The sequence below is a fragment of the Falco biarmicus genome, chromosome 19 (genome assembly GCF_023638135.1).
Source record: "Falco biarmicus isolate bFalBia1 chromosome 19, bFalBia1.pri, whole genome shotgun sequence".
NCBI classification, from domain to species: domain Eukaryota; kingdom Metazoa; phylum Chordata; class Aves; order Falconiformes; family Falconidae; genus Falco; species Falco biarmicus.
In genome coordinates this window covers 3,863,189-3,877,647 of record NC_079306.1, presented here as the reverse complement: position 1 = coordinate 3,877,647, position 14,459 = coordinate 3,863,189, and the positions used below count along the sequence as shown (strand labels likewise).

Sequence of the window (14,459 nt, the reverse complement as noted above, 5' to 3'; positions counted from 1 at the left end):
CTCTCCCCTCAGTGTGACAGAGAGGGGGGCAGCAGGTGGGAGGGGAGCATCTCTGCCAAAGTTTGGGGCTGCGGGTGAAACCCCTCATCCCTGCATTTTGGGGGGAGGACCCACCCCACCCCAGGGACTAACACGTACCTGCCCTCAGGTCCCAGGATCTTCTCCAAAATCTACCCCATGCCAGCAAAACCACCAGGCAGGCTGAGAAACGCAACCCTGCAGCTTGGAGCTTGTTTACCAGGGGTACGGACAGCCACGATTTAACTTCGAGTCACCCTGACAGCTGCAGCAGGTTAAAAAAAAAATAAATTAAAGATTCCCTCAAGAAAACTGTCATTTGTCTCTCAGAGCCCAGCACCCGATAATACCACACTTTAACCAGGGAGAGATATGATTCCCCTCCCTTCCCTCACTGCTGGTTGTCATGCTGGAATTTAATCTTTCAGCCCTCTGTTACCCAGACTGGTGATAAAATATAATTTGATTTTGTTCCTAATAAATCACGAGCTCTTGGAGAGAAAGAAAGACGAAGGGACAGCTGAGGTTCCCTGAATTCCTCTGCATAGCAGAAGGACGGAAAAGAGGGAGTTAATGCCAGAACCCCAGCTCAGCGTCCAGCATCAGCAGTCACCCCCGAGACAGTCAGACGCAGGAAACAGCAAAGCAAAGGTTACAGGCAGGAGACAGGCAGGTGCTGCCTACGGGCCTCAGTTTCCCCACCTGCCCAGGGCTCTTGCAGGGCCAGCTCAGCCCTGGTCAGCAGCAGGAGCAAACCACGAGGGCAGTGACCATGGGACAAGGGCAGTGACCGTGGGACAGCGTGACACAGCTGCCAGCCACAGCCCTGCCCCGCGCAGGACGGCTGCTTTGAGGGGAAGGAGGGGAAGCAAGGCAGGGCCAGACCCACCACCTGTAGCTATTTCTCCCATAAGCTATTAACTTCAGCAGTGAAGATGATTATGAAGCTCTCAGACATCCAAACCTCCAAGCAAACTCTTCAAGGAGGCAACTGGATTTGCACAATAGCCACTGTGAGCTGCCACCACAGAGCTTGTGCACTGTAAAAGTGACTTGCAAGTGTCTTGTTGCATGTGCTGCTGCTTTGTATAATAGTATAAAATGTATACACATGATTTGTAGGCAATTCCTTCAAGATTTCCAGGTGGTGAAGGCTGAGAAGAGATGATCCATTAATTCAGATGGTCTTAAAACACAAGGAACAATCTAAGATGAAGACTCAGTGGCAGAGCTCTCACTACTGGTATGCCTTTTGGTCTATTTATTCTGTCTTCAGCTTTTTGTTCCAGTAACCACCACAGCTGCCGGGTCTTTCAAACAGCACCTCCAGCCCCGCGCATCCAGTACAAAGCCAGGTTTGCTGGACTTGGTACCCAAAGCAGCAGAGAAAGCGTTATGGAGGTACAAAATGAGTTGGCAGGCCTGCAGAAGCCTCCGCTGGCTATGTCTTGACTTAAGCCCACAGCAAACGCATTGTGGGCTCCAGAAAAGGGCTGTCATAGCAGGCGTAAGGAAAACACCAGCTCAGGAGCAGGCCTCACTGGCAGGCCCCGGCCCTCACAGGCCTCAGGCCTCGGCCTTGCCCCTTCAGGGCACCCGCCCTGGCTCTCCCGAGCTGCCACACAGCCTTTAGCCACACGCCCTTTAGCCCCAGGACCTTTGGCCCCAGGACCTTTGGTCACAGCCCCACCCTCCTCCTCCCCCTCAGCCGAGCCAGGCGGGCACTGAGGGCCGCGTTCCCCTGCGGGCCTATTTATAACCTCGGGACTCTCGCGCGATTTGGCTCGGTGAGAACGAGGCGCGAGGCGCGGCGCTTCGTGCGTCATCACCGGGCGCCTGGCGGCAGCGGCCCCCGGGGCGGGCGGGGGGAGCTGGCGGTGGAGGGGCGCTAGGCAGGGCTCGGGGCATCGGGCTCTGCGGGCCTGAGGAGCGCCGGAGGCTCCAGGGGGGCTGGGGGGCCCAGGTGGGGCTGGGGAGCGCTGAGCACCGGGCCCTGGGGTGCCAAGTCTGGGTGGTGCGGGGGGGCCGGTGCTGAGCCCCGGGGCTGTGTGGGGCTGAGGGGCGCTGGGGACCCGGCTCTGGGGGAGCTGAGGGGCCTGGGCCTGAGCCTGGGGGCTGTGTGGGGCTGAGGGGCCTGGGCCTGAGCCTGGGGGCTGTGTGGGGCTGAGGGGCGCTGGGGACCCAGCTCTGGGGCTCTGGGGGAGCTGAGGGGCCTGGGCCCGAGCCTGGGGGCTCTGGGGGGCCCAGGGCTGGGGGGTCTGAGAGGCCCAAGCCTGAGCCCCGGGGCTGTGTGGGGCTGAGGGGCACTGTGGACCGGGTCCTGGGGATCTGGGGGCGCTGAGGGGCCTGGGCCTGGGCCTGAGCCTGGGGGCTCTGGGGGGCCCAGGGCTGGGGGGTCTGAGAGGCCCAAGCCTGAGCCCCAGCGCTCTGGGGGCGCGCAGAGGGGCCAGGGGTTGAGTGGGGCTGAGGGGCGCTGGGGACCTGGCCCTGGGGCTCTGGGGGACCCAGGGCTGGGGGCTGCTGAGGGGCTGGGCTCTTGGCCTGAGCCTGGGGCGCTCAGGGCTGGGGGGGCTGAGGGGCCTGAGCCCCATGGCTCAGAGGGGCCCCGAGGATGGGGGGGTGTGGAGGGGCCAGGGCTTGGGCCTGAGCCTGGGGGCTCTGGGGGGCCCAGCACTGCAGAGGTGCTGAGGGGCCTGGGCCTGAACCCCAGGACTCTTGGGGGGGCCCAGGGCTGGGGGGGGCGGGGCAGAGGGGCCAGGGCATGGGCCTGCGACTCAGGTCTCTGGGGGGCACTGGGGACCTTGGGGCGCCTGCTTCCCCCCCCTAACCCCGTTCTTTTCCGTGGAGGGCAACAGCCTAAAGCTGGCTGAAGTGGGCAGGGCCCCCCCTCCATCCGCAGCCTCACCCACCCACCCACCCACCCATAGGCTTTTGTCCCTGGGTGACCCCTGACAGCGCTCCCTGAGCAGCACGGGGTCTCCTCCCACAGCGGTGCTGCTCAGCCCTGGTGATGGCATGGGGCGGGCGGGGGGGTGGGCACAGAGCCAGGCCCCTGCCCGAGAGCCCTGGGAGTGGAGACACTCCTGGGCTCCCTCAGGAAAGATGCTCCTTGCAAAATAACGTTACTGTTGGCCTGGCCCTGGGAGGGAGCTCTCCCTGAGAGTGAATCTCTCCCTAACTGTTGGTGCTAAATAATAAAACACTGTGTTTCTCTTCTTGCGTCCTCAGCCTCCTCCAGGAGCCATTTCTGGAGCAGCGGCCTCTTCCACGAGGTGCGCTTTCACAGCAGGGGCACTTAACTGCCTGCAGGAGTTACTCAGCAGCCCTTGGTGCTTTAACCGTGTCATGACTCTTTATGAGGAGCAAAAGGGTCTTAAGATCGTGAGTTTGGCTGCCTCTGGCCCTCCCAGAGGCACAAAATTGGGACCCAGCCCTGGCACTGGCGAGCTGAGCCCTGGCTGTGGTTGCAGGGGGTGTGGGTACCCACAGTTTGTGCTACCTGCTGAGCCCCTCCTGGGTTTCAGTGGGTTTCGGTCGCTAGCCTGTGCCGGAGGGAACCGGGAGCTGGCATCAGCTTCCCAGGGGGTCTGTGCCCCGCAGGGCTGTCTTGGCCCTGGGTTCCTCCTTGTGCTTCGGGGGGGGAGGAGGTGGCAGTGCTGGGGGGGAGCCCCAGGTGTGCGGGGTGAGATCCTGACCCTGCGCTGGGGCAGGGCGGTAACGGGGTGCCTGCAGCGGGGGTAGCGCTTGGAATGGGGGCTGAAAGCAAGCCCCGGGGCTGGTGCAGCCCCATGGGAGATGGAGGATCTCTGTACAATGACATTTTCCATCTGCAGTGGGTGACACATAGCTGTGACCATCCCTGGGGTACAGGTGCATCCTTCTCCATCCAGATCTTGTTTACTGGGAGCAGTGGGGAAACCCCTGAACCCCTCTGTCATCGGGTTGTCACCTGCAGGGAGAGAAATGGTTGTGCCCTGGGTGTATGGCGTGTGTGGTGGTTCCATGGCCCTGGCACTTTTCTATCCATTTCAGGAGCCGAAGCGAGTGGTGGAGCCTGGCAGCTGCCTACACCGCTGCCTGGGGGCCAGCGTCCGCGGGGTGATGCCAGGCAGCCTGAATGTGGCTGCTTGAAAGACAGGAGAGGCTGGGGGCCTGGTGGGCAAGAAGGGCTGGATCCAGCCCTCGGGTGTCCCCCTGCCAGGAGATGCTGCTGCTCTGAGCCCACGCTCTGAGCAGGCTTCGTCATAGCCGCTGTGACAGCGACAGGGGAAAAAAGAGAAGTGGGCTCTGACACCCAGGACCTCCCTCACCCCCTCGCTGAGGCTTGGCTGAGGGGGGGTGACACAGGCTGGCACCCCCAGGCCCGCAGGGGTACCCAGGTTCTGGTGCAGGGACATCATTTCTCACCCCGAGTCACCTCTCCCTGCTTTGCTGTCTGGCAGAGGCTGTGCTTGGGGGGCACCGGCAGTGTCCCCTCAGTGTCACTGATGCTGCGAGCGTGGGGATGGCAGGGCAGGGGGTGAAGGCAGGGCTTGCGGAGTCAGGTGAGGTGTGAAATCGTGGGGGGGTCACCCTGTTTCTAGACAGCGGGGTGTAACTGTGGAACCCCTGGCTTTGTGCTTCCATCTGCAGCCGCGTGAGGAGGTAGCGAGGGTGGAGGACGGGTGGGCGCCACGGCTGCCTGTTCAGCGTCGCCTGGAGCCATTGGTTTGCAGGTGGGTGAAGGGTGGCAAGGGAGGGGTCTGCAGAATGGCCAGGGGTGGAGGGCTCGGCTCAGCGTCCCACCACCCACCAGGCTGCGGGTGGTTTTGGGGTCCCACATCACCCTGTGGCTGCAGCCATGGGGCGAGGGCCAGGGCAGTGGGCTCCTGGGACCTCCCTTAACGCCTCTTTTGCTCCGTTTTTGTGATGCTCCATTACCCCAAGCCAGGGCACAGCCCCAGCAGGTGAACGGCGTCCTGGGGGGGTCCGTGGTGCTGTCCCCGGCTCTGCCCCCCAACAAGACGGTGAAGGAGATCGAGTGGAGCTTTTCAGCCGGTGCCACCATTCAAGTGGCAGAGCTCGGCCCCGGGGGCTTCGAGCGCCCCGACCCCAGGGACCGCTTCAAGGACCGGCTGGAGATGTTCAACCAGACGGCGCTGAGGATCGTGGCCCTGGAGCGGGGCGACAGCGGGGTCTACGGGGCTCGGATCAAACTGCACCCGGCGCTGGTGGAGGATCAGTTCTTCAACCTCTCCGTCTGCGGTGGGTGGTTGCAGAGTAAGGGGTGGAAATTGCAGAAATTCTTTCATTTTGGTGCTGAGTGCCAGCACGTGTGGCCCCTCTGCTAATGCAGTTGGGATGTTTCCAGCCCTGGGAACGGATTCGTGCCCGTAGCCCCCCCCACACACACACTGCATGTGTGCAAAGCGACAATTTATGGTCACGTCAAGCTGAGTTCTCGGCAAATGATGTGGTTTTCCTGGCTGCAAACAAGCGCTCATCCCTGCCCCCCACCCGGGGCTCAGCACTGCTCAGCACCAGCCAGGCACCGGCTGCACCCCAGCGCCCTGCTCGCCCCTGGCATGGCACGTAGGCGTCCGCTGCTCCTCGCCTGCCGAGCGGCAGCTGCCGAAGCGAGGCCAGCCGGCACGTCGGCGGCTCCGGCTCCAGCTCCCCGCGCACGCTGTGGCCATGCCGGCTTGAGCTAATCGGCTCTGGCAGCCGGCTGCGGCACGAGGCATGCGGCTGGGCCCTGCGGTGATGCTGGTTGTTGGGCCACATCCTGGCTGCTGCCAGCCTTTCCGATGTCCCCGAGCTCCCTGAGACGGGGAAGACCCATTTTTCCCGGTGTGTGTAACCCCTTCCCATGGCAGAGCTGCTGCCGGACCCCAAAATCCAGAGCTGGCTGCTTTTGACCTGGTGCCACCTCGTGCTGCAGCGCCATGTGCTGAGGGGGAAACGTCGCCTGGATGAAACCCTGGGGGGAGCCAGGGGGTGTCAGGGTGCATCCCCTCCGCAGTGGGGTGCTCCACGTTGGGGTGCAGCCTGGCTCCCCACACAGCACCCTTACCCGCAGGGCTCAGCATCTCCTGGAGGAAAGGAGCCGATCTGTAGAGCTGGCCAGGGTGTGCTGGAGTGGAGGAGAGGGATCAAAGGGGGGGGTGAAGGGCTTTGGGGGTCTCCTGGTATCTCCGGGCACCCAGGAGCTCCCCCTGCCCCACAAAGGGCTGTGTTGGCAGCTGGGCATCCCCTCTCTGGGTCCCTTCCCCGGTCACAGGGGACAGTGTCCGGTGTGGTGCTCCTGGCAGCACATGCCAGCGCCACGCTGGTGTTTGTCCCCAGTCCCTCTGCAGCACCGTCCCTGATGAAGAGTGACGTGGCGATGGCTCCAGCCGCCGTGCCCACCTTTGCTGACACTCTCCGCTTTGCATCGGCGCTGCCCCGCTCCCGATGCCGTGGGCTCTGCCAAGAACCACGTCCAATTCCACAGCTGGATGATTCCCAGCTCTGGCAGCAGCACGTGCCAATAGGAATGACAGCCTTGGGACTGACCCTGTGTCCTTCCCCTGGCCCCCGTGGACACCCCGGCATTCCCACAGGGGACCGAGCCAGCAGCTTTTCCTGGTGCAACACTGGAGGAGTAATGGACCCGGTGTCTCCCAAAGTCCTGAGCCTGATGCCTTCAGGCCAGACGAGCCCCGGTGAGGTGCTGCCCGTCTCCCCATCACTTGGGGACCACAGGGGATGTCCGGCACAGCGATGCTTCACCTCGCTGGGGGTGTCCCAGCCTGTCAAACCCCTTGTCACCGGTTCACAGGCAGGAGGATTTGGCAGGAGGCAGCCCCTGCCTTGCAGAAGAGCCGGTGTCATTCCTGGCAAGCACCTGCCATGGAGCCCCGTCTCCATCTGGATGACCTTCGTGCCATCGAGCCATCTTGTTCTCCTTTTCCTCGGCTCTCAAAGGGACGGGCGGTTTTCCCCGTTAGCTGGAAATTTCAACTCAGTGATTTTCATTTCCCCTCTCCCCTCAAGACGTGGGAGGAACTAACAGAGTGGGCAGCGTGTCCAGCCCCTGCTTGCCTGTCCGCTCCCCTCGGGGGGACCCCAAGGGGCATTTTTGGAGCATTCACTGGCCACAAGCAGCCTGTGTCCCTCAGTTTCCCCAGCATGTCGAGGATCCTCGTTTGAAGGCACCCCGAGATTAGAGCTGCAGTTAATTGTCCCTTGGGTGCAGGTTAATGATTTTTGCTTGTAGGCGGGGAGCAGCAAGCACCGTCCCCACCGCTCCGCTCGGTCCCGCTGCAGAGAGCAGCCCTGCTGCGGAGGCAGCTTTCCCCCCCTCCCTGTTTTCAACCTCGAGTTTCTGGAGGTTTTAAATAAAAAATAAGCTTTCTGTGCTGCTAATGGAAAGTGCTTCCTCCCAGCCACAGCCCCCGCAGCAGCTCAGGGCTGCTAAATCGTGGCTGGGAGGACTGGGGGGGGGGGGGGGTTCTGCAGCCCCCTGAGCAGGCAGCGGTGTGTGAGGGCCGGGGGCAGCCCATGGGGACAGTTTGGCAGGGCCACGGCTGCCTTGGCACCACCACCGGCCCCTGCCAGCACATCGGTCCCCCAGGTGTGTCCCCTGTGGTTCAGCCAAGACCTTGCACCCCCTCGGGGGCATCCCCTCCAGTGCTGTTTTGTGCCCCCAAGGGTGCTCAGGTACCCCCATACACCCCCCCCACCCCCACCGCTAGAAGCGGAGCCGGGGGTGCTCCCACCACCGTGCTCCAGGATGCTCCTGCTGCTTGGACTTCTCCAGAGAAGTGCTCTTGCTACTGGGATGCCCAGTTTCCACCAGCCTTTGGTCATCCCAGCGGGAGCCCTGGCAGGGCTGTGCCGGGCATTGCCGGCATTAATCCGGGCACTGAACCAGCTTGACGAGGGATGCCGCAGGGTCGGGGGGTCACCGGCAGCCCCCGCCACGCTGGTTTAGCATCCTCGGTAGCGCGGGTACCGCAGGCTTCCCCCAGCCACCTAATCATTTATGGCGAGCTAATTAATAAGCTGGCTGTGCCCTGCGATGCACGGCTTCCTACGGGTTGCAGCGAGAGGCGGCTTTGCTCCTCCCCGTCTCTCCCGCTGCTGACTCTGCCCACTGAGCCACACGAAGAGCCGAGGAGGAGAAATGGAGGGGGAATTGGCCAGGAGCAAAGCCCGGCTGCCCTCGCTGCTCCTGGCACTGCTCGGCCTCGGCCCAGGTGAGTCCGCGGGCGGCCGCTGCCCCTGAGCCCGCATCCCACGGGAGCCCGCGGGCAGGGGGCTGGCAGCGGGGTGGGATGCGGGCAGGGATGCCGACCCCATCCTTGCCTTCTCCCTGCCTGCTGCGGGCTGACTGCAGCCCACCCCCGCTGCCCCTCCGAGCCGAGGTGCTTTCTGGAAGGCTGGCTCAGCGGGTCAGCCTTAATGAGAGGTTTCGTAACGAGGCGGCGGCCAAGCAGCCGGGAGGACCCCGGCTCCAGCCCCCCTGCGAGGGTCCCCTCGCTCCTAACTCAGCTTATGTCGGGGGCCGCCGTCGCCCCACAGAGCCCTTTTAGCCCCCCGGGGGTTGTGCCAGCTCCAGCTGCGAAGCAGCTCCTTACGTAAAGCGGGAGCGAGGAATCCCCTTAATTCCCAGCGTGCTAATCCACACGTTTAATAATTCCCATAAAACCTCCGATTCCTACAGAAAGCATCTAATAGTACGGGCAGATTAGCGGCGGCGGGGGGGTGGGGGGGTTATCTTCCTAACGATTAATTAGCTTCACGAGCAAGCCGGGCTGTTGAGCGGTGACACCAGGTGCCAGCCCTGCCACGCTGATGACAAATATCTGACCCAGCTAGATGGAAAATAGGCTGTTGACGATGCTTCGGAGTTTTCCAGCTTGCTTGCTTTGATCAAAATTATTTGATAAGAGCGTAGCAGGGCGGTGGAGATGGGGGGAGTGATGAGAAAGAGCAAAAGGTGGTGAATAAACCCCGGGTGGGGGGAAAGCAGCTCCATGGCTCCGGGTTTTGGGGGTCCGATGGAGAGCCGGGGTGGGCACATCCAGGTGCTGAAGGCATCGGTGATGCATCGAGCATCAACGTGTTTATCACCCTCCAGGTGCTGCTGGGGGGGGCGGGGGGGGGGGGTCAGGGCTGCTGGGACTGGGGTCCCCCGAATCCTGGGGTAAACAGGATGAGCCTGGAGGATGCCGGGGAGGCGAGGTGGCGGCGGTGCTCGGCGGAGGCCTGGCACCAGTCGGCTTTTCCCAGCCGTCATTTCCTCCAGCCACTCTTACAATAGTGCGGGGGCGGCCGGCGGGGACCCCCCCCGAGAGCCGCGGATGTGCCACGGGAGGGTGGAAAATGCCGGGAGGGGTGCAGGGAGGACGCTCGTGTCGCTGCCCATGCTGCTGCGGTGCCCTGGGTGGGCAGCCCCTGGGTTAAACACGGTGGGCAGTGCTGGGGGGGGGGTGGCGGGGGGGGTGGGCACAGCTAACGGGGGACACTTCCAGCCTCCACAGCGAGGGATGGGGGAAGAGCATCTGCCTGAGCTTCTCCGTAAGAAGCCCGATGAGCTTCTGCAGGCCCCCCCCCCAGATCCTTTCTGCTACTTGGGGTGGTGGCTGTCACCCCCCAGACCCCAAATCCAGTGCTCTGAGACCTCCAGATTCTCCCTCAGCACCCCACTGATCCCCAACTCGCATGCACAGGCTCAGCACCCTCCCTCTAGGCTCAGCGAGAGCCGTGCAGCGACGGTGTCCACAGCCGGGGTGGCTTCACTTGGCCCCAAAAACTTCGCAGTCACCCAGGGAAGCGTCAGAAATTCCTTGAGGTTTAAGATTTGCTGGAAAGAACACGAATCGAGCCTGGGATAAGCAGGGTCAGAGCACCAAAAGTTCCAGCGACGAGGAGCGCTTCTGCTAAAGCAAAGAGGCAGCTTGTAATGTGGGGCTGCTGGAGGGTTTTATATAAACTAAACACTCAGATGTCTGTGTTTAAGCTGCTTTAATATACAGGCACATCTGCTTCTGCCTCCTACGGGTGGGGGGAGTGGAGGGGAGGCGAGGGGGGCTGTGCATCAAGGTGATGCGGGACCCCAGGACCCGGCCGTCGTGGGGGACACATCCCAGCCGGGATGAGGGCAAAGCTGCTCGCCCCGCCCTCACCATCCCGGAGGCTGGGCATCCCGCTCCTGGCGTGGGACCAGGGCTGGGGGAAGAGGAGGCTGTTATCCCAACGGCAGAGGGGCGTGGGGGGCTGCGGGGGCCGGGGCCGGCAGAGGAGACAGCTTGTAGGTAGGCGGGAGCTGCCAGGAGCGAGGGAGGTGGTGCCGAGCAGCTCCTGGCGTGATTTTGCAGAGAGCTGTCGATGCTGCCAAAAAAAAAAAAAAAAATCCGAGTGGAGGCTTAGGTGGAGGGGCTGGAGTCTGCCCCTGGGGCTGGGGGAGCTGCCTGGCCTGGAGGCAGCAAACTCCATCCCTTCGGGCATCACCCTGGTCCTGCACCTTGGAGGTGGCTCCATCCGCTGCTCCAGCATCCCCAGGGCCCCCCCTCCCCAGCCATCCCCGCTCTCCCCCATCGCCTTAACCCTTGTCGATCTTTCGTAGGCATCTTGGCCGAGGTGCGTTTTCAGGCGGACAATGAGGTTTTGCAGATGCTGGCTGGGAACTCCTCCCAGAGCCTGCTGGAGCGATGTTCTGGTGAGAGCCCGGCTGCAGCCCCGGGGACGGCAGCGTTCAGATGGGCGCCCGCATCTGAACCAGTAGATGCTTGATTATTTTTTTTTGGCAACCAGTCTCCAAGCCCGGCATCCTTCCCTCCCTGTCGGAGCAGGAGGTGGCTCCATCAGGATATGAGGTCTTCTAGTGGGGGGGGACATCCCCGTCCCCAGCCTGGAGAGGGACCAGCTGGTGAAGAGGAGACCAGGAGGCTCCGTCAGGGCAGGGAGATGCTGCTTCTTCCCCCCGAAGGGTCCTTCTGTCCCCGTCTTGTCCACGCTCTCCCCGTCTTCTCCCTCGCTCTCTCCATCTTGTCCCCACCGTCCCCATCTCGTCCCCACACACCTGGTGACTTTCTGCCTTGTCTGTAGAGCTCCTCTTCGGCCAAGCCAGGGCACAGCCCCGGCAGGTGAACGGCGTCCTGGGGGGGTCCGTGGTGCTGTCCCCGGCTCTGCCCCCCAACAAGACGGTGAAGGAGATCGAGTGGAGCTTTTCAGCCGGCGCTGGCGCCACCATTCAAGTGGCAGAGCTCGGCCCCGGGGGCTTCGAGCGCCCCGACCCCAGGGACCGCTTCAAGGACCGGCTGGAGATGTTCAACCAGACGGCGCTGAGGATCGTGGCCCTGGAGCGGGGCGACAGCGGGGTCTACGGGGCTCGGATCAAACTGCACCCGGCGCTGGTGGAGGATCAGTTCTTCAACCTCTCTGTCTACGGTGAGCGGCTGCACGCTGGCGCTCAGCAGAGGCACTGGGGGCAAAAATAGAAAGCCCTGAGAGCGAGCAGTGACCCCTTTCCAGGTGGGGAAACTGAGGCACGGAGCAATGATGGGGTTTACCAGTGTTAGGTTAGACCCCTTTGCACCCCAGTGCTTGCAGCCCCTCAAGCTCTGCAAAAGGCCAAATCCTGCCACTCCAGGGGTCCCTGGAGTGGCCATGCCGTGCCCTGCTGGGGACAAGCGTGGCAGTGGGGATGAGCGGGGTGGAGAAATCCCTGCCGTGCCGTGCTGACCCATGCCCCGCATCGGACGCAGAGTCGGTGCCGAGCCCCCGGACCCGGAGCCAGCTCCTGGCCAGCACCCTGGAGTGGTGCAACCTGACGCTGCAGTGCCAGGGTGCCGGCAAAGGCGCCGTCAACGTCACCTGGAAGAAGGACAACATCATCTGGGACCCCACCTCCGACCGCCACCAGCTCTCCCCCGATGGGACCACCCTCCGGCTGGCCCTGCCGCCCACCGCCGCCAACGTCACCTACGCCTGCACCGTCAGCAACCCCGCCGACCAGAAGGTCGTCCTCTTCGACCTGCAAGCCATCTGCCAAAGCGGAGGTGAGACCCTCACCCCGGCCGTGCTCGGGGGGTCCCACACCAGCCGGCTGGCTCGGCACGGGGCTGGGGGGCAGCCCTTGGGGGGTGGTGTCTTGGCACCGCTCAGTGCCTCTCTCCGCCCTCCCAGGGGGACAGACGTCCTTCTCGAAGTCGGGGTACATCGTCCTGACCCTCATCCTGCTGGCAGTGAGCTTGGGGGGGGCCTTCTGGTGCTGGCGGATGAATAGCGAGAAGGCAGCAGACCCAGGCAAGTGAAGCCCCCCCTAAGCGCCGGCATGGCTTTGGGGGGGCTGAGCAGGGAGGGGGGTGTCTCCTGGCCCCCCCTGACACCCCATTCCCCTGCAGCTGCCACCCCCACGGTGCCTGCCGAGGAGAGCCCCTCCGACCCCCAGTACGCCGAGATCGTGCGCCGGAGCCCCCCGGAAGGTAATGACCAGGTGAGGCCCCTGGGGGGGCTGGGGGCTGCTGCCCAGGGAGGGCTGTGCTGGGGGGTCCCAGCCATGCTGAGGGGTCACAGACAAACTGGGGTCCCAGACACACTGGGGGTCCCAGACACACTGGGGTCACAGCCACATTGGGCTCATGGCAACACCAGGGGTCCCAGCCAAACCAGGGGTCCTGGCCACACTGGGGGTCCCAGCCACACGATGGGTCCTGGCCACACTGGGGGCCATGGCCATACTGGGGTCCCAGCCACATGGTGGGTCCTGGCCACACTGGGGGCCATGGCCATACTGGGGTCCCAGCCACACTGGGGGTCCTGGTGACACTGGGGTCCCAGCCACGCTGGGCTCATGGCAACACTGGGGATCCCAGCCAAACCAGAGGTCCAGGCCACACCAGGGGTCCTGGCCACACCAGGGGTCCTGGCCACACTGGAGACCATGGCCATACTGGGGGTCCCAGCCACACTGTGGGGGTCCTGGCCACACCGGGGTCCCTGCTGTAGTGGGGTCCCAGCCCCACAGGACACCTAAGGGTGCAGGCTGGGCTCTGTGCTGGGGCAGAGCATCCTGTGGGGGCTTCCTGGGGCTGGGGAGGGGAGCGGGGCCAGGGGGTCCTTCACCACCCCCCCAATTTTTGCTGCAGGGCCTGGGTCACCCCGAAAATAACCAGGAGCAGAGCCCCCCGCAGAAAGCACCGGTCACCACCGTCTACGAGCAGATCCGCCGGGCACCAGAGGACACAGCCGAGGAGGTGACATAGGCCCTCAGGTGCGGGGGGGGGCTGCCCCCAAAGGGGACCAGCACCCTGGGAGTCTGCATGGGGGGTCCCCCCAACCTCCACCCGCTGCTGAGGCTGAAGGGGTCCTGTCTCCCGCAGGCACCCGCAGAGCCGGAGCATCGGGATTTCCCAGAAGGGCTGTAAAGTGCGTTGTGTGCCAAATCCAACCCCCCCAGCCCCCCTTTTGGCTCCGGGGATGGGAGGCACCGTCTCGGGGCGACAGCCGGACCGACGCTTCCCCCCCACCCTCCGGTTTCTCTCCAACCTCCTTGTCTGATGCCCCCCCGAGACTGTTTGGGGAGTGGGATCCCGGCCCGAGGCAAAAACGAGTGGTGGCAACGGTGGCGAAGCTGGGGGGACCCCTCCGTTGTCCCCAGATGCCCCGGGATGCTCTGGGATGAGGGATGCTCCCTCTGTGGGGAGATGCCCACGCGGGGTGGACCTGCCCACCAGCTCCGCTGCTGCCACATTGACATGGGGGGGGGACACCGGGGTGTCCCCCCAGCCCCGTCCCATGCAGCTTCACCGGAGCGAACCTGGGTGGCATCTCCGGGGCCACAGAGGGATGCAGAAAGGACCGTTGCCTGCGCAGCTCCACCGAGAAGCACCCACTGTTCCCCACCCCCACCCCATAGAGGGGGTGTCTCACTGCCTGCCGTGTCCAGCACCTACTGTCACGGGGCCCCTCGCTCGGCCAGACCTCCCGCCGTTGTAAAAAGAGCAAAATAAATGTTGGTGAGATGAGAGGGGAGAGCTGACGGCATGTGTGGGCACGCGTGGGCACCGGCGGGCACGTGCCCGCACGCCTGGTTCGCTCCATGCATCTGCACGTGGACCCGTCGCACTAAAAGCATCCCCGGGCCATGCAAACCAGCCAGGTTTGGGGTTGCACCCTGAGAAACCCCAGCCCGGCCCCCCCACGTGCCCCGCAAAACCCAGGGGGTCTCGCAGCCTGATTCTCCATCACAGCCAGGACCCACTGGGAGCCCCGAGGGGTGACAGCCAGTGTGGGGACAAGGCTGGGCTGTCCCCAGAGACCTTGCTCCTCTTTGACGTGGCTCCTGTTGGTGCTGGGTGGGGGGGTCTGGTTCAGCCAGAGCTTCTCAAGCAAAGGCTTTGCTGCTGGCGAGGAGAAACTGGCCGAGCCCCCAGTGGGAAAGAACTTTGGAGCTGGGGTCAGGACATCCCATG

The 14,459-nt window shown here is 63.8% G+C and overlaps 1 protein-coding gene across 5 annotated transcripts; it reads left to right on the top strand.

Moving 5' to 3' along the window:
- Positions 1–7,895: 7,895 nt before the first annotated feature.
- LOC130141488 (SLAM family member 5-like) lies at positions 7,896–14,014 on the top strand. 5 transcript variants are annotated; one of them, XR_008819074.1, is made up of 8 exons: positions 7,896–8,237; positions 10,610–10,702; positions 11,092–11,433; positions 11,751–12,044; positions 12,172–12,291; positions 12,390–12,470; positions 13,134–13,241; positions 13,368–14,014. XR_008819074.1 is itself a non-coding variant. In XM_056322484.1 (8 exons), exons 1-8 carry the CDS (start codon positions 8,165–8,167, stop codon positions 13,410–13,412), a joined length of 1,167 nt encoding a protein of 388 aa, XP_056178459.1. In that variant the 5' UTR covers positions 7,899–8,164; the 3' UTR covers positions 13,413–14,014. The 5 variants fall into 5 exon arrangements, 3 of the variants coding, with proteins under 3 accessions (XP_056178459.1, XP_056178460.1, XP_056178461.1); XR_008819073.1 differs by having other exon boundaries at positions 7,897–8,237; positions 13,134–13,258; XM_056322484.1 differs by having other exon boundaries at positions 7,899–8,237; positions 12,390–12,481.
- Positions 14,015–14,459: the final 445 nt, after the last annotated feature.